The 25,034-nt window shown below is 39.4% G+C and overlaps 4 protein-coding genes across 6 annotated transcripts; 1 reads left to right on the top strand and 3 right to left on the bottom strand.

The window, feature by feature from the left end:
- Nucleotides 1-736: 736 nt before the first annotated feature.
- On the bottom strand, nucleotides 737-5,559 carry LOC116259920 (exosome complex component RRP4 homolog). The gene is made up of 7 exons (XM_031637920.2): nucleotides 5,310-5,559; nucleotides 4,797-4,898; nucleotides 4,122-4,167; nucleotides 3,650-3,739; nucleotides 2,481-2,546; nucleotides 2,172-2,240; nucleotides 737-1,302 (listed from the first exon to the last, which is right to left on the bottom strand). The coding sequence occupies exons 1-7, from the start codon at nucleotides 5,462-5,464 to the stop codon at nucleotides 856-858; spliced, it is 975 nt and encodes a 324-aa protein (XP_031493780.1). The 5' UTR covers nucleotides 5,465-5,559; the 3' UTR covers nucleotides 737-855.
- Nucleotides 5,560-6,489: 930 nt separating this feature from the next.
- Nucleotides 6,490-8,385, bottom strand: LOC116260889 (probable galacturonosyltransferase-like 4). Its single transcript, XM_031639413.2, has one exon. The coding sequence runs from the start codon at nucleotides 8,240-8,242 to the stop codon at nucleotides 7,196-7,198; it is 1,047 nt and encodes a 348-aa protein (XP_031495273.1). The 5' UTR covers nucleotides 8,243-8,385; the 3' UTR covers nucleotides 6,490-7,195.
- A 1,760-nt stretch (nucleotides 8,386-10,145) lies between these two features.
- Nucleotides 10,146-15,942, bottom strand: LOC116260931 (glutathione synthetase, chloroplastic). Its single transcript, XM_031639471.2, has 12 exons — nucleotides 15,390-15,942; nucleotides 14,452-14,621; nucleotides 13,765-13,840; nucleotides 13,485-13,615; nucleotides 12,345-12,467; nucleotides 12,155-12,235; nucleotides 11,984-12,064; nucleotides 11,765-11,834; nucleotides 11,523-11,644; nucleotides 11,091-11,230; nucleotides 10,810-11,002; nucleotides 10,146-10,562 (listed from the first exon to the last, which is right to left on the bottom strand). The coding sequence occupies exons 1-12, from the start codon at nucleotides 15,747-15,749 to the stop codon at nucleotides 10,439-10,441; spliced, it is 1,671 nt and encodes a 556-aa protein (XP_031495331.1). The 5' UTR covers nucleotides 15,750-15,942; the 3' UTR covers nucleotides 10,146-10,438.
- Nucleotides 15,943-18,505: 2,563 nt separating this feature from the next.
- Nucleotides 18,506-24,866, top strand: LOC116259796 (sodium/hydrogen exchanger 2-like). 3 transcript variants are annotated; one of them, XM_031637716.2, is made up of 14 exons: nucleotides 18,506-18,810; nucleotides 20,087-20,205; nucleotides 20,494-20,591; nucleotides 20,727-20,786; nucleotides 20,871-20,917; nucleotides 21,006-21,200; nucleotides 21,305-21,351; nucleotides 21,914-21,980; nucleotides 22,075-22,175; nucleotides 22,832-22,933; nucleotides 23,587-23,725; nucleotides 23,804-23,866; nucleotides 23,955-24,038; nucleotides 24,235-24,866. In XM_031637716.2, the coding sequence occupies exons 1-14, from the start codon at nucleotides 18,682-18,684 to the stop codon at nucleotides 24,565-24,567; spliced, it is 1,584 nt and encodes a 527-aa protein (XP_031493576.1). In that variant the 5' UTR covers nucleotides 18,506-18,681; the 3' UTR covers nucleotides 24,568-24,866. The 3 variants fall into 3 exon arrangements, with proteins under 3 accessions (XP_031493576.1, XP_031493577.1, XP_031493578.1); XM_031637718.2 differs by having other exon boundaries at nucleotides 18,771-18,911; XM_031637717.2 differs by lacking the exon at nucleotides 22,832-22,933.
- The last annotated feature ends 168 nt before the right edge of the window (nucleotides 24,867-25,034 follow it).

Genomic DNA, 25,034 nt, shown 5'->3' with positions numbered 1-25,034 from the left:
ACAGGGTGACTCTGGGTGAAGATTATTTAACTTTTGAAAAAGAGAAAAAACTACTCCCATTGAAAACAAGAATTCTTTTTGTCAAACTCTCAAAACCCAAAACGGTTGGCATTGCGAAGCGACCTATGGCTGTCATTCTGGTAATCATTCCTAAGCTAGAGACAAGGAACTTGATCTCAAAGAGATGCCTCTCGGTGGTCTTGCTACTTCCCAAGATTGTTTACACTTGGTCCTTCCTCTAAACGTATTTGACAAAAAGTTCAGAAATTTCAGAGCAGTCAATAAAAAAACCCTATCAAAGTGATCTTTTTCAGCGCTCATCTTGCCAAATAACTTTCTGATGCAGATGGCAGGGAGCGTAAGTATACAGTTGAAGCTCACAACGGTACCACCTATCCTAGAGGTGTTTCGGACTACATCTGCTCACTAAGCCTATACATTGAGCAGCTTTTCTTCTCCTTTTTGCAGTTTTCTAGCTATTCATCAACTCAACATTCTGCTTTCAATCTGCAGTATGTGTCAAAAATCAACTTTGAGAATCAAGAGAATGAACAAATGGGAGCAAGTTTCTTTTCCCTACAAAACATGAAAAATAAATCTCTTTCTTCCTGCATACCAAAAAAAAAACCTTCATCCCTTCGACTACCTTGGCCTTGATCAAGGAAACTCGTAGGAGAAAGAACATCCAACGAACTTGGTTGCTTATCCCAATAAAAGATAAAATTGGTTCTACCACTTCTAGATGAACTGATCACATTTCATAGGATGATCACGCACTTCTTTGGTTACATGAAAGAACATATCCCCTTGATTTGGGACAAAAGATTACACTGATTCAAAAGACAAAATCGAACATCATATCTTCTTTTTGGACTGGGATTTTCTTCTTTGAGCTTCTCTCTCCGCAATTCTCACATAAAATTCAGCACCAAGCATATCTCTTATCTCAAAATTCCAGCCAATGCTTGCTTCAACAGCATCCATTATCACTTCCATAGAGATGTAGAAACCTAGCTCAGACAATATGCGTACTGCATTTGCGATCCTACAAATATTTTCTCGTACCGTCAGGGGAATATCCTCAACAGTTGCTGAGCTTTCACAAGATTTGTTATTTTGATCTGATCTGGAATGTTCTTCTTCAATAGTGTAATCCTTCTCGCTGCCAGCATGCCCACCAACCCATATGAATCCATTGCAACCAAGAATCAAGTCTACACCAAACTGCTCAAGGAAGTGAAAATGCTGTTTACGGCGCTTAACTAAGTAAGGTGAGACTGTCAGCAACAAGCCTTTCTCCAGCTGCAAAATCAGGAAAGAGAAATTTTCCAAGTTATAAAACTAGAAAATTATGGCATGACAAAAGAGAAAGGACACAAAGTCAAAATAAAAATGAACCAATTATAACCATGTACAGATGGCCAAGGTTCAAACTTGGGACAAATTGAACCAAACCAGGAAAGGTGAAGAACTTAAGGAGAAAATTTATTATATAACCAATCATTTTATTTCACAAAAATATTTGAAGTAGAATCCATTAAAAGACTGGTAACATTCCTAAAAGTATTAACAACAGTTTTAGAGGCTACTCCATGCAGACATCAATGTGACGCAGTGCACCTTAAACCACAAATCCCAACTAAGTATTTAAAAATAGAAAATAGCAAAGATACAAAAATGAAGTGAAACATCACAATTCTTGGACTACTACATAGTCACGTTCTCAATTTAAAAGCCAAAAATGCAGGTTTCAGTTCAAATTATTCAAGTGTATCAACACTTCAAGCTTATATAAACGACAGATTTTGCCACTAAACCTATCAAACCTAGAAATAAAAGCTGCAGATCTCTGTTAAGTTTATTCTTCAAAGCATCACTACTTGAAAAATATGATCTTTATCAGTAAATAAATGGTTCATAGTGACTATCAGAAGAAGCTCATACATAGTATCAAAGGCCAAACATGTAATGTACAGGTTTAGCTCAGAAGAACAACAGGTTAAGATTTTACAGGAAAACTTTCCTTAATTTGGCATGCAATTATTAGGGTCACACCCACAAAAAAAAAAATCAAGCCTAAAACCAGAATCACATGGCTGTCATAACACAAAGAAATCTAGAGAAAGTAAAAGAGGAAGCAGAAATAATGTACACATGGTAAGAAAAGAGACCTTTCCATATTTCTCGCTTCGTGCCTGAAGATGCAAACTTCCATCATGCTGGAAACCACGAACTTCAGCCTGACAGGTAATGCATTCACCAAAAAGGTCTATTAGCAAGGAATGATTCCTCGGGCACTAAAAGCAGCAAGAAACACATTACAGGCATATCAAAGTTCATGATGAAAGCCATGCCCCTGGCCAGTTCCAGGACTAGCATAGTGTCATTAATCAATAATTGGCAACTGAAGGTTCAAAAAAAAAAAAAATATTTACATGCTAAATTCATATAATAGCATTAAGGAGAGAGAGAGATTTTACACAGATGACATCATTCTCCTCGAAGATAGTACGCATGTTAAGTTCGTCCAGAGCTGTGCGCCGCCTCTAGCAATTCGACCATCCAAACAACAAACATGGGTTAAACCTCCAGGAGAAAGAAACTCGCCAGCCCAAGAGAGGTAAAAAAGTTTCTTCTAAACTAATCATTTCCAGTTGACAGGAAAAAAATGAAAAAAGCCATTTGCCCCCAGTCTTAGGAGTCTTCAATAGACTATTTTCAGGACACTTTTTTTTTTAAAAGGAAAAGACCAAACATGACACAACAGTCACCACTTTCCTTTTTCTGATGCATGAGTGGAAGACTTTTTATAGATCAAACAGTCAACAAGAGGTACCTTCTTCACAGTCCAGTGGAGGGCAAAAACCAATTTGGAAATGGTCACTAATGGAAAAGAGAAAGAGTTGTACAACTGATACAGAGAGGAGATTATAACCTCCATTATTATTCAGAAGACCAGAAAGAGAACACTTTCCAAAATGGTACCATTCTACAATTAGTACACACAAATGGTGTTCAACAGTATGAAGACACGCTTGGTTATGTTGTAAAAATACCTAATCAACCAAACTTATCACATGATGAACATATGTACTCGGTGGCGGAGCCAGGAAATTTAGGCTTAAGGGCACTAATTCAAGAACACCCATATCTTGAGGTGGCACCACTATATACAAATGAGCAAAAAACTGAATGTATCAATATGAAATACAGAATTTTTATGGGGCTGGTGCGGGCAACTGCCCACAGCTGCCTATATGTGGTCCACCACTGTATATACTGAAACATTTTTCTTCTAGGATCAGCAACTATGACACATAATTGGTCCCTAAGGGCCTAAGTATCAACAACATAGTCGAATCCAGATATTAGACTCATCACTGTTCAATGAACAAGAACAAAAAATGCAAACACTTCAATCATGAACTGAAACCCATTCATCCTGGCTTATAATACCATCATGAAAGACTAGCAGAAAATGAAAAAAAAAAAAGTTTCTTGAAAATTCTAAAAGCAGACTGTCATTCATTGAACAGGATTCAACTGTGCTCCAGATGGAGGAAAATAAACTTAGAAAGAGGCAAAAAACTTAAGTGCTTTCTCATTTTAGCTTATAGAACTGTAAATTTTAATATGTCATTGTGGTTACCTGGATACCATCTGGCAAATTCATGGAGGAAAGCATTAAAACTGCATCTTGGCTGAAATTTATTTCTAACTTCCAGCGCTTGGGAGCAACCTGCAAGGATGAAAAATGAAACGATTGGCATAACAATTTTAACTACTATAGTGAAAATTAAAACCCTCCAAAGTAACAGGCCTTTAACCAAAAAAAAAAAACACAAAAACTTGTGACCTTTGACATATTTAATTCCCTTGTACCCTTGATACAGACAAGTAAACGATAATGTAAAGTTTATACAACATATGACTGAAAGCAGAGTAGCTAATGTCCAAGGCCAACCCTCTTCTTTATGAAGCAAAGTGACTCAACTTAGAAAGGAACTCTTAGCCATGAATAACCCAAATGGATTTTCCATGGTCAACAGACACAAATTATAGGTCTATTCGTCAATAATTTAGACATGTACATGGCAACATGGGTATTTTAAATCTCCTACCTCAATGACACGTCCTACAATAATATCTCCAATTTCAGGCTTGTACCTGCATTTGCAAAACCAACAATACTCAATCATTAAACCACACACACGCTAATAGTGAACATTTCCATTGCACCCACATATTTTTAGGAGTTCATTCACAAATTTATTTTACAATTTAATACATTTTTGTGTGATACTTGATGTTCTTATATGAAAGAAGTACTTTAATTCCCAATCCTGCTATGCTGGTATCCAAAGGAGCACGACTTTTAGCAAAGTGGTCATTCTTCATTAGTTTTAAGCAGAAAAGTTAGCATCTAATCCCGCACTCTGTCATGAAGCACATAGTCAAGTAAATATCTACTAGAAAAGGATACCTAAGAAATGAAAGTGGCAAAGGTAAAAGCATTCCAGCAATTGAGAACTAAAAGAAGATGAACGCAAAGAAAAACCACAAGGAAACTTCACAAGTACCGAAGGGCCGGCAGAATACAAAACTAGCGTCTGAAAGGAAAAAGTAAAAACTACGAAATCTTGATATGATGTGATGCCTAACAACGACAGTTTGTCCGCCTCAGGAATAATCAATTTATGCCAAAATAACCAATCATTGACGAATCAAATAGCAACTTTAGCCATAAAATAGACAACCGTGAACCTGAGTTACACCAACTATGAAATACAGTTTACCTGGAGCGGAAAGGACGAACCAGGACCAGCTTGTTGACACGTTCAACCAGACCACATACAGTCGCCACAACTTCACCGTTAAGCTCAGATGTCCCATGGCCCCTTAACCAACAGCACTTGCGGTTAGGGGGGAAAAAAGCACTAACAAATAATACAATGGTAACGAAGAAAACAATGATCGACAAGCTAGAAGTTATGGCGGTGAAATGGGTAGGAAAATGAAAGTGGCAGCGATAATATGGATGCTAAGAATGAAGATGGCCATTCTGTAACGAAAAGTAGTGACGGTGGCGAGTTGGGGAAGGCAATGAACATGCTAAAAATGAAGACAACAGGCCGAAACTAATTAAATGAAGAAAGAAACCCAGAAATAAACGGACAGATTGAAACTACTGGACCACATAGTCGTCCTAACGACGGAAAATCGATTTTTGGGGCGAAACAAAGGATGGGTGTTCCTTTTTTTTTTTTTTTCAATCAAGGATAGAGGAAGAAGGATGTGATTCTTCATACTTGAGAACGCCGTCTTCCTGGTTCACGGGGATGGTATCCGCAACGGTCACGGGAGCGGAGAATTGGACCTTTGAAGAGCAATCCTGAAGCTGCTGAAGCGCCTTCTTCAGCCTCACCCTTTGGCCCTGGTTCAGTGACAATTCGAGATCCCTCATCTCTCTCTCTCCCTCTCTCTCTCTCTCTCTCTCTCTCTCTCTCTTTCTGGGGTTTTAGCCTTTGGGGGAAGACGCCCCTGGAGTAAGGGTTTACGATTCGATGGTCGAGGCCAGGCGCAAGGATACCAACGGATCGGGTTTTACTACTATCCGATTGAGTTGGAAGGGAAAACTTAAATCCGATTAGTGATCGGATCCAGATCTGGTTTAAGTTTCTTTAAACTTGAGATTACTCATATTTTGGTTTTGCACTTATTTTCTTCCATAAAATTCATCGCTGCAATTAGTCGGGTTTGGGTGTTTTAATTAAAACTTACCCAAAAAGTAATTGTATTTGAAGGCTCAGGAACCCGCTCTGATGATTGAATTTGTCTCTTTTATTAGAAAAAATGTTTAGCCGTAAAAATATGCAACTGCAATCTCAACTTTTAGCAGTATAACAAGCATAATTAAGTTTGTATTTCTTTTATTTTACAAAAACATGAATTTTCACACAATTAAATACACTCAATGTAATATTTTTTGCAGTTTCACCAAAATGCGCTCCATTTTTCATCTTAATGCATGTTTTTTTACAATTCAGGCTGTTGGATCTAACATATTCAAACCTGACTCTCTTATTCTTACTCTCTCGAAAGTTGAGCGTTCTATGGCAAAGTTTTGAATAAATTCTTATCCATGTTAATAATAGCTCCACTTATTAGTTTACAAGATTAAAACTTAGGTCAAAAGTTCAATATTAACTTTCTAGTAAGAGGAAATAAAGCAACAATCAGCATTCACCAATGTTCAATTATATACCTTTGAAAAGAACATTTAGGAAAAGTAGTGCAATAGCAAATAAACAATATTTATTGTTCTTCTCATTGATAATTGAAATCCTGATATATTGATATTATGCTTAACTTCATGAACATTGAGATATATACATTGATGATTGACCTTCTTCTTTCCAACTCAAACTTTTTTCACGTTGGTAGAAGTATTATGATATTTAATCTTGGTTTGGGGAGTATAGTTAAGAAACATTAGAAAAATGTACAAGTTCAACAAGCTCTTACTGATCATTAGTGATGCGAACGATTTGTTTCATGAATTCTAAGCGACGGAAAAGAAAAGATAATAGATAGATCACTGTGAACAATAAATACATGAAGTTCTCATGAAATGAGTGTTAATTCTTTTTATTTTTACTTTTTTTTTTCAGGAAAAGGAGGTGGGAATTCTGGAAATCGAACTGTAAATGCAACTAAATCAGCAATGCAAGCAAAGGTTAGCACTTAACAGTTTTAATTTATTATAGTGAATAAGGACATATATATAAAAACGTTTGTAGGAAATCAAATAAGCGTAAGCATCGGAACAAAATAAAAAAACTAATTTTTTTTTTAATTTATATGATGCCTGCATGTGTGAACACCATTGTCTTCCCCATTTTTCTCATCAAAGATAATTATAAATTTTTTTGTTGTTTTTTAAACCTCTAATTGGACTTAAGAAACCAAACCCAGCAATGGCTTGTGTTTCTCTCTATCTCTGTCTCTCCTATACGTTAACTTAAAATGCCCCCGCTGTCTGAACTCCAAGAGCTCCTCATTCTGGGACCAGTAATGGTAGAAATGGTCATCACCATCATCATCAATAGTAGAAATCTAAGTTGTCGCCGTCGCAATCGCCGTCGCCGTCGTCGCCGTTGCCACTGCCGTGACGTGCAGATGATACACCGCTCGATCATTCATCGAGCAACAAGGACGATGACCGGAAAAGATCATACGGCGCCCAGAGGCCGTCGACGGGACAGGGCTTTCTAGAGTCCAGCCTCAGCCATGGCTTCCCCTTGCCACTCCAGTGCAGCAAGCTAATCGGGCCGGGGTGGAGGGTCCTGCAATTACCCTTGAAGTTGTCGCCTCCAAGTCCATGCTGGTTCCACCTGTGTTCAACATTTTGGATGTTGCCGGCGAAGACCAGCAAGAAAGGAGGCAGCGAGCCCAGTTGGTATATCCTGGTGTGCCTCTGGATCATCATCCAATTCTCGATCTTCCTGGTGTACCCTCCTTCCCTCCACTTGTGAACGTCCATGATCATGACGCCGGTGTTGAAGTAGCAGGCCTTCCGGCCATCGAAGGTCCTCGAGAACTTGGGGTCCAACCAGAAGGCATCGGTGAAGTAGTCGGTGAAATTTGCATGGCAGTACTCCGGCGCGCCCAGCACCTTGTCCCCCAGCTCCACTTCCCACAGCTTGGCAATGTCATCGACCACCACAAGGTCGGAGTCCAGGTAGATGACCCGCCGGATATCAGGCCGCAGGACGTCGGCGAGGTAGATCCGCGCATAGTTGAGAGGTTGGTCCAGCGCCTGGCGGATCGACGTCGAGATCTTGCCACGGACCAACCCCGGGTTGAAGCGGTAGAGCCTGAAGTTCAGGTAGGGGAAGGTGGCCCTCATGCTCTGGTGCAGCTCCTGCTCTCGGCGCGAGGAGAGGAAGTGGAACGCCAGGTTCTCAGGGCACGACGCGTGCTGGAGGATCGAGAGCACGGCGGCGATGGATCCCCGGAGGTAGTTGGTGTCGAGAGTCATCGCGATGTGGATGCTCTGGGAGGAACAATTCTCGCCATTGCGGAAAATGGGCGCCTCGCGGAAGGAGGGGAAGGTGGTGGCAGCAGCGGCGGCGTTGGCTGGTCTAAGGCGGTTGGCGTCGACGGGGGTGATGGCCGGGCCGAAGAAGAAGAGTGACAGGAGGCCTACAAGGGCCACAGAAGGATGGCTCCAAGGGACCATCCTGCCGGAAGGGTGCAATCAGGTCCGGAAAGGATGACGGGCCACCATGAATGGTGAGTTAAGAGAGAGGGGGAAGGGGAAATGGCGGGCATGAGTGATAATATCGGTGGGTGGCAGCCTGTTGGGTTGGTGAGATTGTGAGGGAGAGAGCAAAATCCGGAGGGCCTGCAATCGAGGGAAGTCTAACATGTTTACTTAAAATGAGTGATTGGGTTTTTAAGGTGGGGGGAAGGGAGGAGGAGGAGGGAGCGTGGTCAATGCTGGCCTCATGATTTTATCTTTTGTTATTTTTGAAAAAAGTAGAGGCGTTTTTATCTTCTGTTTTTTTTTTTAAGTGTTCTTTAGCCTTTCAATTTTTATTTGTTTGAAGTCTTAGTTAATGTCAATAGATCTAATTTGGATCCAATATGTGACCGATATTCGAAAAAATCAGACATAAAAAAATAAACATTCAGAATAAAAGAAGGAATTAGATTGGGATATAAGAATAGGCTTACTTGTACAAATTGGATTTAGTTTTAAATAAACAGTTTATACCTGATGTCCTTGTATTTTAAAAGTCGGTTCTTAATATATGGTAATGTGGTTCATATTCGGTTTAAAATTTAGATTCTAAAATCCATTTCAGATGAATTCATGTATGACTTTTCTTCATTCGTATTCAAATTCAAATACGTAAACATCTGAAAGAGTATATAGGATTAATAGTACATCTAATTCTCGATCCATTGACATCCCCACTTTGAAGAAATTGTTAGTTTTTGGACGGCATTTTCATCATCGAAGCTGGTTATATGCTAGGGTCCATGCATGTTTAGGTGATTGAAATGATATGCCTTTGAAAACTTGAAATCCTGCTAAAGATGGAATGGAAAATGAAAAGTTGTTTTCCCTTTTTGTCCTCGTCAAGGGCAACGCCTATAGGAGGCCGAACAAAGGTCTCACCATTTGGGCAAAGGCATTTTGGTCATCTAAGTCACTCGATCGTTTTCAATATATCTTCCTGGAACAAGAGGACTCCCCCTCAATACCAGGGGAGTAAAGTGCTCCTCTGATGATTGTGGTAATGGATCTTGAAGCAGTATTTGCCCTTGTTTTGTGACCATAAAACTACCTAAACCAATTTTTTACCCAATTATCTAACCACATTAATCACCAATGGTTCAAAATTTTGGGGCTCCCAAAATAAAATGAGGTTGCGCTTCACTTGAGGGAAAAAAGAAAAGGCAGCAAACCTTATTTTGGTCTAGTTAGGATACAATATTTATATATACATATGTTATATGTATATACAACAATATATACATATAAAGTATGTACATATAATGTGTATAATGTATGTATCATATGGTATATATCTGACATATAATATCAAATATATATTGGATATGTATATAACATACACGTATATGTGATACACTATGATATATGTATATATTACATAAAATATAAGTATATTATAGTAATATATATGTATATACTATGTATTTATATATATGTACATTGTATTACTAAATTATGTTACAATGTGATACATGTAAACATATACCTAGTTGTTGGGAATTACTTACTCGGGACATGTGCCATAAAAAGACATTAGATAAGGGGAACATTGTATTTTTGAAGAACATGTTTAAAAAATGTTATGTTTTTTGTCTTCAAGAATTGTGGTACAAAATGTAATTATATTCAATGTTCGATTATTGGATCTAAAAACAACACCCATAATTATATTATGCTATTGAATAAGAATAAAGTGCTATCGGACCATGTGTTACAACAGTAGGTATTTCAACAGCATAATGTTTTCCTTATCACGAAGGCCAGACACCCATTTTGTTTCATGTTTGGCTGGTGATTTTGAACCAGACTTGAGAGAGAGAGAGAGAGAGAGAGAGAGAGAGAGAGCACAAGGAGCGCATGTTTAAGATGCCAAACAATAGAAGGATGTTAGCTGACACAGCACAAACACCCTCAGCCGTGTCAAATTACACTCAGCACCCCCCAGCGACTGGTCCTGCCAGCCATGCATCCAAATAGCTTAACAGCATTCAGTAAAAATGAGCAAAATATGCTACACAGTTTCAATCAAGAAAGCATGCGGGCACTTTGGACCCAAAAAGAACCAAGATCAAGCAGAGGCAGGCAGCTGCACTCCACCGATAAAAATTTTTAACAAAGCCCTCGGCACCACCATCAAGTTAAGTAGATACTGTCAAGGACAGCAAAACCAGCCGCTACTCCGCCTTCATCTGATGAGGAGACCTTTGTCCGCATCAGGTAACCACAATGATCATTCAGAATTACCTTCTCTCCCTTCCTGCACACCCCCACAGAAGATTTGTTTACGGAAAAATCATGCAGGTTATGAATCTTGTGATATATAAAACGTGCTTGTACCTACTCATGTAGCATGTGCTCCTATCTGTTAAGTATTTATAGGTGAGCTGATGCCAAAATAAGCATCTGTGCATATGCAGTTAACATGGAGAAACATGACTACATACATGTGTATGCAAAAGAATGGAGGTAGAAAGATGTTGAAATTTGAAAGAAGGAAACCAAACCTCAAATAAGCACCAAATATCCCAAGCTCTGATACTGCTGGAGCTTGATGACAGACACCATCTCGAACTAAAAATGACATGAAACTTCTAGGAAAAATTCTTTGCATGAGAATGTAAGCAGCAGGCCCTTCATTTCCACCCTTCTGCAGTTCAACCAATTTTTCTTTTACTGCGTCACCATATATGTTGTTCCCTGATGTTTTGACGCCAGGTTAGACAACAGAAAGGAATTTATGGTGTGTTTTAATAAGCCAAATTCCTCCCGTGTCACAAAACCTTACCTCCTCCTTCTCTTTGAGGCTTAAGAACATAGAGTTCTGGTCTAGCAATGGCATCTTCAACAACATTTTGATCATCCAAACTCCACAAACCTGCGAAGCATTTTCGCAGTTTTAAGAGGTCATCTTTGTTATCCAGGAACCTGAAATGCAACAAATAACAATCACGTTGAGGCAATAATCTCCCAGAATATGAAAGGAACACAGACTTAATCTGCCATTTTTTCCCATAGTTTCCTCCTGCTGCAGAAAATTGAGATTCTTGCAAGCAGATTAGGTGAAACTACCACCACTACCTCCCAAATCAATGCCATTGCAGAAAACCAGGTTTATTTACTAGAATATTTGATTGACATCCAATTTCATGAAGCCACTGCAGTTAAAAGAATGAAAACAATCTAAACGTTGACTAGCATCTGAAAAGAGTTAACCAACCGTTCCAGGACATTAGGCTTCGCTAGCTCTTGCTGGATCTTCTTTGTGCCAACCAAATGATATGAAATGGATGGGCACTTGATGGCACGGGATTGCTCTATCAGCAGTCTTGCTCTCCATTCCTACCAAGTACATGTTAATGCAAAACAAGTAACAGTGAAATTAGACGGGAACATATTCTTTCACCAAGAGAATGAATGCTGGCTCTTGGGCATGACTTGAACAAAGCATAAATCACTTACTGATTCAGAAGGATAGTCATTAGGAGAATACCCGGCTCTAAAGTAAACAACTGCAATTCTTTGGTGGTCACTGCATGCATAAAAGGTCAATATCCAGAAGTTCAATTTGCAAGTATAATGTGATAAATTTATTTGTAAACCTTGCCAAGAAGCATGCTATGCTTAAAAAAATATAGTCAAGGCTGAAAAAGAATGACAATCGAAAAGATAGTGTCATACACTTGAAGAGATCCATCAGGTAAAAGCTCTCCTTCTGCATCTATCTGTCTCAATGTTTTCCTGACGGTCACAACATTATGTGTTTTTCAAAGCTAAGGCATGACAAACCAAGTGTAGTTTTTAGAAGGAAGGTGGCACTAGAGTATTTTCAACATAAGATTTTAAGGATATTCTTCCTTCAGAACAGTGCATAGCCAATGCTGGTCATACATGTTCCGCTCTTCGGTTTGCACAACAACCATAATCACTGCACTGAAAAAAAAAAAAATGCAGAAACAGCAAGATCAAATAAGAAATTAAGAAAAAAGTTTCATAAAACAGAAAGCACGGTATAGAAGAACCAAGCTTCCAACTAGAATACCTGCTGTCATTGTACTCACTCCAGGCTTGAGCTAAAGCATCAGCAAACCTATTAACTGCTGTATTCCCAGGTACTCTTCTAGAATCTAACCCAAGTTGCTTTCCCTGATGATTAAGCAAATACCTGGAGATTGATTTTATTTATGTTCAAGTGGTATTCATATGCTACTTGCATTTGTAAGCCAACAAAGACTGTTAACTCATTCAAGCATTACCCTGAGGTAACTACCCAGAGGTAATTGAATAAAAGAAAGAATGTCATACTTTCATTGAATTTTTTCTTTTAAAATAAGCAATTGCAAGCAATATACAGTAGTCATAGATTTCATGCCGCCTTGTCCTTCAGTTAAGAAATCTAGTGCCAAGTAGAAAACCACAACAAGTGTCCAAGCTCCACACTCGCCAGATGAGGTTCTCAAGTGCATATTCTCATCAAAGTAGATGAAAACTGTAACAGTATGAACTATGATGCAGTTCTGAGGCTTCCAGAAATCATAAGTAAACATATGCCCCTTGTCTATTATAAAAGACCTAGCTTGAATACGGAAATATCAAACCATCAAGCACATCTGCTCTGAAAAGCCAAAAAGAATGTAAATGAAGCTTCCTTTTGAAACTCAACGATACTGCTATCTTTGAGTTGCAGTACTTTCTTCCGGGTATCAAGCTTCCAGCTGCTACATGGAAATTGGGATCTAAGAAAGCATGAATTATAACTACAAAGGTATCATTGCTTTGTTACCTTAGGACTTAAGGATCCAGGTGCACAACCTGTAGAACAGATCCTCTCTTTTTTTAATCCCTTTAAAGTTTAAACAGTTGTACAGGATTTATCTTGGAAGTTCCCCATAAAGAAAAGTTAACGGGTCCTCCATTAACATGTAAGAAGAAAGCTAAGGAACACGAAACATATCATGACTACAATTCGACCAGAAGTTAATATTTTCAGGAGCATATACAGATATTCATATGCATAAAAAAGGTATTAACTCCAGGTTTTAATTTTTTAAACATCAGATGATGCTACATATAAAGAAGGCCAGAGATCATAACAAGATAATCATTAAAGAAATAGCAATTTTTCTTCTCCAAGCAGCAATATGGAAAAACTTCAATATCATGATGATGCTGAAATAATAACCTGTGAAGTTGACTAACTAGACAACTAAGACCAGCAAAGGAGGACGAAATTGTGTTGAGCTCCACTTGCAACAGTTCATTAGTTTCAGCATCTAGCATATAATCAGAACGATGCAAACCCAGACGTATTTCCTGTTATCAGAATTGTAGTACCAAAAATATTAAAAACAGTCACTTCTCCTGATTTTGTTATCAGTAGGAACTCAAAACACAGCATGAGTGATCCATTTATCCAACATATAATCTCATTTCCTTCCACACAGATTGATCGTCATGCTCACCTCCTTTTTATTGCTTTCCAGCATTTTTGAATGGATATCTAACAGACGGCTGGTGAAAGCATCTACTTTCTTAGTTCTGCAGACATAAATAATCAAATAATCCACCTAGATCAGAGATTCAAAGCTGATTGTGGTAAAACATTGACACTGCATGCAACTATAGAATAAGTAAAAAGTGAACATAACTAGGTCTGACAGGGGCAGCATAAGTTGAGGTTAGGCTTAGGCCTTGGATGTGCGAGAAACAATTAAAAGAAGCATATATTATGGTTCCAATGGAAAGCAAAAGCAACCATACAAACACTTCTAACAGGAAATACCTTCTGCAACGGGATGCACCTTTTCTTTCGTTTCTTGTTTAAATGATCAAAATACTAACCTGGTTTGGAAATTTGTAAATGTAATAGCATTGAATGCCACCAAATGATGTTAAAAATATAAAAATACTTACTATCGAAGGCCAAGAACAATGCATAATAATACTTCTCTTTCTAGCTGGTCAAAATGAACTAATCAGGGAAATATGGTATGATGACAAACCACCAATTTTTTTACTGATAAAGAACCATTATAAAAAAAAAACAGATTCTTTCAGTACAAGAAACTTCCCATTGACAAGGCCTGTGAAATGAATCTAACCTTAGAAGCCAGTAACAACCCTTCCAAGTCTAGAATTAGAATAAGAACCTGGACAGTGATTCTTGCAGAAAAGTACCATCCAGACTAACGCGGTCGACAAGCTCACTGAAAATGGGTGCCAAATCACAAGCTTGTCTCCAGTAATCATGCGGAAATGAAGTAGGTAGAAGGGCGAATGGAGCATGAACTAGCCCTACTCCAGGAACTGTTCCAGACCTCTGCAGGCAAAAATAACTACAAGCATAAGAACACGCCCATACAACTCCAAGTGTATAAACCGCATAGACAAACAGGGAAGTTGATGGTTGCACCCTGTGTGATTCAAGTTCAAGTTAAAGACTATGCCTGCAGATACTCAACCATTTTTTTAATCCTTCTTTCTAGATTATGCAATTTTTTACATGCACGTATAACTATAACGGTTCTTTCTTGGTTGTACAACTGAAGGCTATAAACCACTAAAGCGCAAAAAAGACGTGGAATGAGCACCGAAACTGAATTGCTGGTATAGGACAGTGAAACACCAAAAATTTGCCCGCAGCAAGCACCAACCAACGCGCTTCAGTGCTTTCATTCTCAAATTCCCACTGGCATTCCGCTAGTCCTTATGACACGGTCAATGACACTATCTTCTTCTACAACTCATATAAGCTTAAACAACTATATTCCAGAAAGATATTAAAAAAACAAACTCGAAAAGCATTTCTATAAGTAAGTTTAATCCAAATATTCACCAGTCAAGAGAACACATGGAACTCCAAACCAAGGGCAGTGTAGCGTGCATTCTATTCATGGTCCAAACAAAATTCATAAAAACCAACAACACTAATTGTTCGACCTCGAAGATCATCCAGTTGTACTTCCAACCCAAATAAAATCAAAATTTCCGACCATCCATCAACAGTAGCTAAAAGCAATTCTTTCTTCCAAATCGTTCATACCCAGAATTCCAAGTCTACCATAGAATGAAACACCAAAAAGAATACCTCGATGCTCTTGTGTCCAACTATTAGCCCGTGGAGAGAACTCCACACCAAGGCTTCATAGACCAACTCCTGGAGGAGTTCTGCAGGCATTTCCTGCAAATCATAGATGCCCTTTTCTCCATCTTGGACGCGTTCTTGGATATCTGTTTTGGCGCTCTTAAGTGTGGCAATTGAAGAGGAAGAAGACGATGAAGACATGCTGCTGATTGTTTTGGTGCTTCTCTGCAAATGGGTGGTCAAGATTTGGGTTCTGGAAGTGAAAAGGGAAGTCTTTCGATGGCCGGGGCGCCCGATCGTGAACGAGGGAGAGATTTTTGTGCAGGAAAAGGAAGGAGATAAGGAGAAAGTGATTTGACCCATCGGAAGGCAAAGGAAGAAGCCAAAACCATAGCGTGAAATGGCCGCGGCACCTAAAGTAATGATTGTTGACCCCAAGTCCGTAAATATGCTGGATCCAGCGTCGTCATGGACCAACAGAGAGAAGCAGACGTGACCAGTGGGTGCCGGTTGGGGAAATTTTCATCGCCCCGAACTTTGGTATCGTTTCCGGTGAATCGGAATGCGTACGAGAATTCATTATGGACAAGTTTGTGTGGAGTTGTCGAACTTTTTCAACAAAAATATACATTTCTATTTAGATTTAGGACCGTCTGTTTCTCGCATTTATGAAAAATCATATGTCCGGATATTCCAGACATCTTGTTACGGATATAAAAAAAATTAATATCATATTAAGAAGACATAACAACGGATCTTATTTCAATATACATAAATATTTGGCAAGATTCCGGTTTCGATTTATTTTTAATTAAATATCATATAACCAAAATTGGTCAAATTCGGTTTCAATTGAAATTTGGATTTAGATAACTCAGGGTAACTCAGCCCCCCTACTATGATCAACCTCGCTAACTGTGGTTCTATTGCGTCAGTTAGGGGTTTAGTTTGGAGGTGTAGGTTGATAGACTGTCGGTCTTTATTTTGAGTGTTGAGGGTGTCAACCGAATATACAAGTTGAAGTATAGCAAAGACAGTATTATATGATACAAAGCAAATCATGTATCTTAAAAAACAAACTTTGGCTCTTTGCTGTTTATGTGACTGTTGTGCCAAACTATGATGACCAAAGCTCACTGACCTCAGCTACATGCTGACCAAGCCCACCTACCATGATCGATCCTATGGCGGTTGAACCCACCTATCAAGACCAAGCCAGTTGATTTAGCTTAATGGCAAAAAACCATTCGGAAACGTTTTTAGCCGTTGTGAACCAATTTCCAACTCAATGTTTTCATTTCCTATAGCGGTGATTATGATCACTTTACCGGTCATTTGCGTATACCGGTGATGTCTCTCACTGCTATATCATTGTTGCCTAAAAAATTAAAAATAAAACAGCCCTCCTACATGAACATGATGTAATTATTTCCTATACATGCATTCAATTTCTCTCCAACCTAAACAAAAAACAAATACAAAATCTCAAATGCCATAAGTATTTCCACGAGGCCAAGCCAAAATAAACGATGAGATTTATCTTCAATTCATCCTTCATTTATGGTAATGGTGGTCTCTGGGTGAGTTGCGTACAAACTATAGAAAGGTAAGCTGTACAGATCTAATAATGGGGAGGCTCACGATGGATGCCTAGCCGCACATAGAGACCCAAAACACTGGTAAAAACCCAAAAAAAAATTGCAACGAGAGGAAAGATCTATAACATAAACAACACAAATGATTCTCGTAAATGATTTCTAATTAGGCAAAACTCACCTAGAACCCAACAGTTTCTCCATGGTTTCTCTATCCCTTCGCCTAAGTCCCCTTTCTATTAGAAAAATCGAATATGAGATTCCATCTGAAATTTCACAAAAGAGACTCCAACAAGCCAAGTTATGATGGGCGGTACCCACAAGTTACTAATCTCACAAAAACAAAAAACAAAAACAAAAAACAAAAACCCTAGATAGGGAAGGCTTTCTGCCACCGACTCACACACATGGTTATTCCATCGGTAGGAGCGGTTCTTCTCAATCAGCAAGAACAGGAAAAGGATGGGGCATCAAAGGTCATTGCTCCTCTTTTTGAATCAACCACTTTCAACTTTTTTCCTTCATCTATCTTCATCAACGCTGCAATAATAGCGTCGCAGTTCAATGCAAAATGTTGCAGTGCGCCATCTTGCTCAAAGAGGGTTACGATTGCCGAAACGCTCAATCTCAGCGCTTTAAGATGGGTTACCCCACCTCAAGGGTTGTAGCGCACTGGCGCGGGGGAAGTGTTCCGTCCGCTAAGGACTTGGGATCGAGTCTTTGGGCGTCACCTGCCTGTCCCAAAAGCGCTCAGTCCCTTCCCGGACAGCCTACAATCTGTCGATGGTACTCCATATTGTTGTAGTGGGTGGTTGAACCCTCAATTTATCCCCCGATTCCACAGCAACTGAGTTCACCTACCATGACTAAGATTGACAGCTCGAGCCCTCCTGTCATGATCGAGCTCATTGAGCTGTGGTGGTCGGCTCATTCTACCTACCGTGACAAGACCAGAGCAGATTCTTAATATCATTGAGCTCACTCACTGTTAGTTTTGAATGTTTTCCATAGGTGAAACCGTCTTCAGTATAAACCTCCAAAATCTTATTTTTGTTTTGGGCCATAAGTGATATTACGATACGATATGTCCTCAGTGTTGTGTTTCTTACTACCAATTGTCATCAAATGTGACAATAACCACAAGATTAGAACTTCATGGTCTACCAAAATTGATCAAATATGACAATGACCACAAGATTTAAACCTCAAACCATAGGTATAGTTGCTCCAAGTCTGTTCCAGTTTAGTGCATACTCTTACAGAACAAACTCTACTTGACTGGAAATTTGGGACTTCGGAATTTGGATTCTGGTTCCGATTGGATCCGCTGGGAGGAAGGTCCACTTCAGGTCCTTCAAACTTCATCGGCGCCAAATCAACGTGGATGGACATGGACATGATTCTTCGAATTGGGGTTCGGGTTCGGGTCCTTGTCCGGGTTCGATCCACTGGGAAGAGGGTCCACTTTCAAATCCAAGTTTTACCGCCAACCAAACGTTCGTGCCAACTACCATTCTTTCTCGCTCCCTCCTCCTCTCTCTCTCTCGCTCTCTTCTTCACACAAGAAATCCCTGGGAATTAAATGCAAGAATTTACCACAGTGATTTCTTCCACTGCCTCTCTGCATCTCGGCGTCCTGCGGTCGGTCTTCTTCTCTGATCGGAATCAGATCCGATCTCAACATCGCTCTCCGGGTCGGGATGGCTTTGGAGGCAAGCACGATCGTCGCGCTGACCCTCTTCTTCTCCCTCCTCTGCGCCTGCATCATCGTCGGCCATCTCCTTCGGGAGAACCGGTGGATGAATGAGTCCATCAATGCCCTCATCATCGTAAGATCTTACGCCAATCCTTCTTTCTGGGCTGCTGATGATCGTTGCTGGATCACGCAAGTCCCGGTCTTGATTAGGCTTTTCTGCTGAGCGTGTTCGGGGTAGCGCTTCCGTTCTGGTGTTTCTTTTAATCGTATCGTGTGATTGTCTCTTGTCTTATATGATAATTCAGCACTTCTTGAATGCCGATTTGATTTGTTTGCGGATGTTTATTCTAAAATTCTTCATTGTTTCGATGATTTTTGGTGCTCCAGATCTCGTGGACTGGAGGTCTGATGAAGTCCTTCTCGATTTCCTTGCATATTACATTCATAAATTTGAAAACAGCGGAATTAATTCAGTAGGTCAAACGGATGAACGCAGCTTAAGTTAGGCCTGATCGAGATATTCAAATTAAATGCCATTTTTTTCCTCTGATTCATGGCTATTTTATGTTGAGATGCAGACAATAAGTGTGAATATGCAAATTTATGTCTAGATTCGTGCATGAACATGTAAAAACTGCATATATATTAGCAAATTGTTCCCTTTTGGGTGTAAACAGTGAATGCATTTGTAGAATTGATCCATGAAAATTGATCAAGTTTCAAGGGATAACTAGCGTTTGAATCTTGAAAATCAAAAGGACTTCTGACAATATATCTTTTCTTTAAATGTTAGTGTGTTGAAGACAAAATGGCCAGCCGTACACATGGTTAAAGAAAATTGTAAACCGAAAAATTCTGGTCTAGCTTAAGATATATAGAATTTAGCAGCGAAAGAAGCTTGGTATAATTAAGATATAAACTAAGTCATGTTCGGATACGTATCTGTGTCGATGCAGCAATTCAAAGACACGGATACAGCATGCCAGGTACTTCATGGTCCAGATCTGGATCAGATCCAGATGCAAGCTATTCTTTAGTAAGGCTCCCATTTTTATATTGTTAATTACAATGGATTATGTAGAACTTACAAAATATTTGGCTTGAAATTTTTGGATTTGCAAACTATTAAATAACAATTTATTTTGCTTGAATTAACGTATATGTATTTGAAGACGTTTAATGCTGTGGTAAGGGTTATAAATTTATGCATTCTAAGAAACCCATGTCGCGCGCATGCCCACAGGGAAACATGAGGTATGGATTGCAACATAAATTGTTCGTTTATTTAACTAAATTATTGTTGAATTGTCTTCTGTTAGTCGGCCTACAAAGTTCGGTCTTGATCGAGTGACCACATGCTTTGATTTAGTACATGCTGTTAGTGTAACGTTCTTATGTATGTGATGTAGGGTTTACTGGCTGGAGTAGTAGTCTTGGTGGTTAAAAGAGGAAAGAGTTCCCATATTCTTGTCTTCAGTGAGGAGCTATTCTTTATATATCTCCTTCCTCCAATAATTTTCAATGCAGGGTAAGATCTTTTAACCTTTCACCACTTCCCAGCGGCGGGGCATACCTCGATTTTTTCTGCTCCAGAATAGCACACTGTAATTTTTGTCTGTTGGAGGTCGAGTTTTGTTATCCAACACGTCCATGTGATATTTTAGGTCTCCTTGTCCTAAACCCTACATATTGTTTCTGCAAATTGGCAGCATCTCAGCTGATTTCAAATCCAAACTTTAAGCCTTATAGTCTTAGCTGCTTATAAATGCCTAACTTCTTGATTTTTTTTTCTCTTTCTATTTCAAATGTTATGCAGCTTTCAGGTCAAGAAAAAGCAATTTTTTCGCAATTTTTTGACAATATTGATGTTTGGAGCAATTGGCACATTTATTTCGTTTTGCATAATAACAATTGGTGAGTCTTGACGACCCCTTATTCAGAAGTTTTGTATGTGACTTCGACTTTGTGCACGGGCCTGTCATGCCTCTTATATTAGTATGATATTGTGAAGCATGAAACAAAGCTTAATTTTTCTTGAATGTATTTCAGGTTCCTACTTCCTATTCAGAATGATTGTTACAACAACATTGACATCAAGGGATTATTTAGGTAGGTACAGTTTGTTTTTTGGGAGTTATGATTTTAATATCCTGTGTAGTGCTTATTTCTTCGCTTTTTAATTTGTTTCCTCAGCCATAGGCGCCATATTCTCAGCCACAGACTCTGTTTGTACTTTACAGGTATATCTAGAATCAGGCTAGAAAAAGAAGATTTTACTTCTGAATGAAGGTTTATGCTTCTAAGTTTTTAACCTCTAATTTGTCGTAGGTTCTTAACCAAGACGAAACACCCTTGCTTTACAGCCTTGTATTTGGGGAAGGAGTAGTGAATGATGCGACATCGATTGTGCTCTTCAACGCAGTCACAAAGCTTGATTTCAGTAGCATTGATGGTGCTACTGCTTTAAGGCTGTTGGGCAACTTCTTCTATTTATTTTTCACCAGCACTATACTTGGTATAGCTGTAAGTTGATTTTTTTTTTTGCAATTTCTGTTGGGTTCCCTTCGTTTACTACCTACAATTTACAAAAGATCCTTTTTGCTTATATCTAGTATGTGTATTTTCAGGCTGGACTTCTCAGTGCTTACATTATCAAGACGCTTTATTTCGGAAGGTCTCTATGATATTTTGCTTCATTCACACTCTTTTGGTTTTTTGCTGGTGGCGTCAATTCCATTGGATCGCACAAGCAATTGTAATGCGTTCATGTTGCTTCGTCGGCTTTTCATGGATTTTGGCTTCTTTAACTGCTTCAGTGATGTTGTATCAAGATATAACATGGCCATGCGTGATATCATTAGGCTTCTTATGTATGAAGCATTTAACGCATTGACCATAACACAGTCGGCTATCTTTATGTAGCCAGCAAAATTTTCATGTCCCTTAAAACTGGAAATTTACAGAGTTTTTTTACTCTCCGATCTCTTCAGTTTAACTTTATATACTTGCCGTTGCTCTTAATTTTAACTCTAGCGCTTCTTTGGTTTTGTGATACCTTGACACAGAGTCAAACTGTTCAGAAGTGTAGAGCTGTCATTTATTTTAACCATGAAGACTATTAGATTTTCTACTTCAAATGGAATATTGTTTAAATTTAATATAACCAGAATAACCACTTTTTCTGTTTATTATATTTGACTATTTCTAGTTCCTGATGATTGACATCTATCATTCAGGCATTCTACAGACCGTGAAGTTGCTATAATGATGTTGATGGCTTATCTGTCATATATGTTGGCTGAGGTAATTAGGTGCAGTTAGTTTTTTGATAAAGTATTATAAGAGTGCTTAATTTAAATGCCCTCACTCCATTTTCCGTCCATGTTTCTCCATGCAGCTTTTCGATCTCAGTGGGATCATGACAGTTTTCTTTTGTGGTATTGTCATGTCACATTATACATGGCATAATGTCACAGAGAGCTCCAGGGTGACAACCAAGTAAGCTCACGCATCTCCCTATTATCTTTATATTTCAACAGTGCTGCAACAGATTTAAACAAGATGATACGACTATTAGGAGCTATGCAGTATACCTGATGTGATCACGTGCGTGACTGCATATTTTCTGTGATCTAGAAATTGTAAGCATGCAGAAACCATGTGGTTAGGTCAAACGCAAGCTGCTGGAAAATGTTCCCAATCGAGGATTCGCTTACAGGCCGAAAACTAAACTAGGACATGTCAAGAAAAAAAAATGCAAAATCCCCATGTCCGCCTCATCATATATATCTTTGCTGCTTGAATACAAGTCTATTTGGGAAAGGTCCCCGTCCTTTTATTCCAAGCATATAACTTGAAAGACACACTTAACAATTTGATTTTGGAAGGATTAAAATTGCACTTTTCCTAAAACTGATAATTTTCTCTTTGAGATAGAATTACTGGATGTGCAAGATCTTTTAGCCATTGAAGTCATCGTCCAAAAAAAAACAAGTTCAAATAAACGTGGAACAGTAGAGGTCCAGAAAAAGTCAGGCGACTTAGCTAGTACCTGAATGCTTTCATTGATTACGTATTTTTGAAACACTGCCAGTCAGTCTTTGTTTGCTTTTAACAAGGTTACTTGCATATACCTGTGCGCTAAATCGTTTCAGACACTCATTTGCTACCATATCCTTTATCGCGGAAACATTTATCTTCCTTTACGTTGGTATGGATGCTCTAGACATCGACAAATGGAAGACAAGCGAAGCCAGGTACCATATGCTTTTCCTTTGGTATGGATTCAATAAAATTTATAAACGTACGCTTCCCTTGAAAGGCACAAGAAAAAACTGATATTCACGAGGGCGTTCGCGGTTCCTTTTGCCTATCAGTATCTCCTTCAATGGTAAATTGAGTTCGATCTGGCATGAATCGTGTCTGTTTCGGGATTCATTTAATCCAATTTGGCTTACTCGTATATATTTGAATCTATCTTTTGGTTAAACGTAGAACGCATTTCAGCTCTTCACCCGGCAGGTTTTCCAGAATAGATCGTCGAACCCAAGGGGTTGGCGTAGTGGGAGGTGCGCGGCTGCTAGGAGGCAGTCTGGCGCTTGTGTCCTTGGCTTCTGCCATGCAGGTCTACACTAAAAAATAGATCAAGTCAGTTCCAAAAGTTGGCATGGTGGCAGGGTGTGCGTGCGACTGCTAGGCAGGCAGTCCGCAGTTCGAATTCCATGGTCGTCATCCTCATTATGCAACCGGAGCACGGTGTACTTTTTAAGGTCGAGGAGATGCGCCCACGAGGTTTTACGGCGCTCAAGGCGGCTTTCCCATTGTCTTGGTTGAAAACTTGTACACATTTTCACAAAAGACTTTTGTTTGTATTCCCTCTTACATTTAGCTTCTCTCTTTGATCATTCAGCGCAGGCGTTTCGGCTTCGATTAGTGGCACTTTACTTATGCTGGTTTTAGTAGCCCGGGCTGCATTTGTGTATCCTCTTTCTTTTATTAGAAACAAAATGAGAAGAAAAGAAACTGCAACGCTAGAAATTCGCCAGCAGGTAACCGTCAAGTCAGTTTTTCATGCCTTACGGTATATGCAGTTTGTACGGTGCTGATTTCGTTTCTGCGTACACTAGTTCATTATCTGGTGGGCTGGTCTTATGAGAGGTGCCGTCACCATGGCTTTGTCATACAACCACGTACGTGGAGATCAGAATCGCTCTTGGTTATGTTCTTCTCAATCTAGCAGGATTATCTAAAGTTCCTTAACTAGCTACTTTTTGTCAGTTTACAACATCAGGATCGACTTCGGTTCCCAGTAATGCTCTTATGATCACAAGCACCATCATTGTTGTTCTCTTCAGCACAGTGGTACAGTATGCTTACCCCTGATCTGGTATAAACATATTAACCATAACCGTTGAATCCGTGATCCTGCAGCTTTTTGTTTTCCTATCAGCTTCCAAAAGGAAACACTCCTCTTTCTCTCTCCCTAAACATGAAGAGAGAGTGTGCAGGGGACAACTTCTTAACTGATACCTGGAATGATAATTTTCGTATTTCGTAGGTTTTTGGGTTGGTAACCAAGCCTTTGATAAGGATATTGCTTCTTCACCCTCAACGGACGCAGCAGGCAAGCACAGCTGATGAAACCACCAGCTTTGAAGACCTGCGCAGGCTATTTCTTGAAGATGGAGAGGATCCAGACATGAACAGAGGGCGCCTCTCGAAAAGAAGCAGCCTAAGGCTCTTGCTCCAGGCACCCACATCTACCGTGCACTACTTCTGGAGAAAGTTCGATGACGGTTACATGCGGCCATTGTTCGGTGGCCGGGGTTTCGTCCCATTTGTCCCCGGCTCACCCACCGGAGAAGGGGAGGAGAATCAGGAGATTGCATAAGCCCAAGCCGCGGTGATGCTGCATCCAAGTTGATGGATCAGATGCTTCATCGGCTCACCCACCGAAGAAGAGGAGAATCAGGAAATTGCATAAGCCCAACCCGCGGGGATGCTGCATCCAAGTTGATGGATCAGATGCTTCATCATTGAGTTTATCGGAGACATTCCTTCTATTCTGTACATATTCTTTCATTTTCCTATGTAATAAAACACGTCTTCGTTGCTAGCATCAGATCCCTGACTGTCCGAAATAGATGGCAAGATAGCAAGCTAATTAATGATTGCATCAAAACATTACAAGGCTGAGTGATTCTTATTATTATCTGTAATATTCTTCATATTTTTGTAGGAAGAGATGTCATCATTATTGATTGATTTAGCAGGCTCGAATTGCTCTCTCATTATCAGTAGCATGAAACGCTTAACACCATAGACTACAGCCGCTAGATGCTCTCCGTCAAATAAGTT

The sequence above is a fragment of the Nymphaea colorata genome, chromosome 9 (genome assembly GCF_008831285.2).
Source record: "Nymphaea colorata isolate Beijing-Zhang1983 chromosome 9, ASM883128v2, whole genome shotgun sequence".
NCBI classification, from domain to species: Eukaryota; Viridiplantae; Streptophyta; class Magnoliopsida; order Nymphaeales; family Nymphaeaceae; genus Nymphaea; species Nymphaea colorata.
This window is presented reverse-complemented; position numbering and strand designations above follow the sequence as displayed.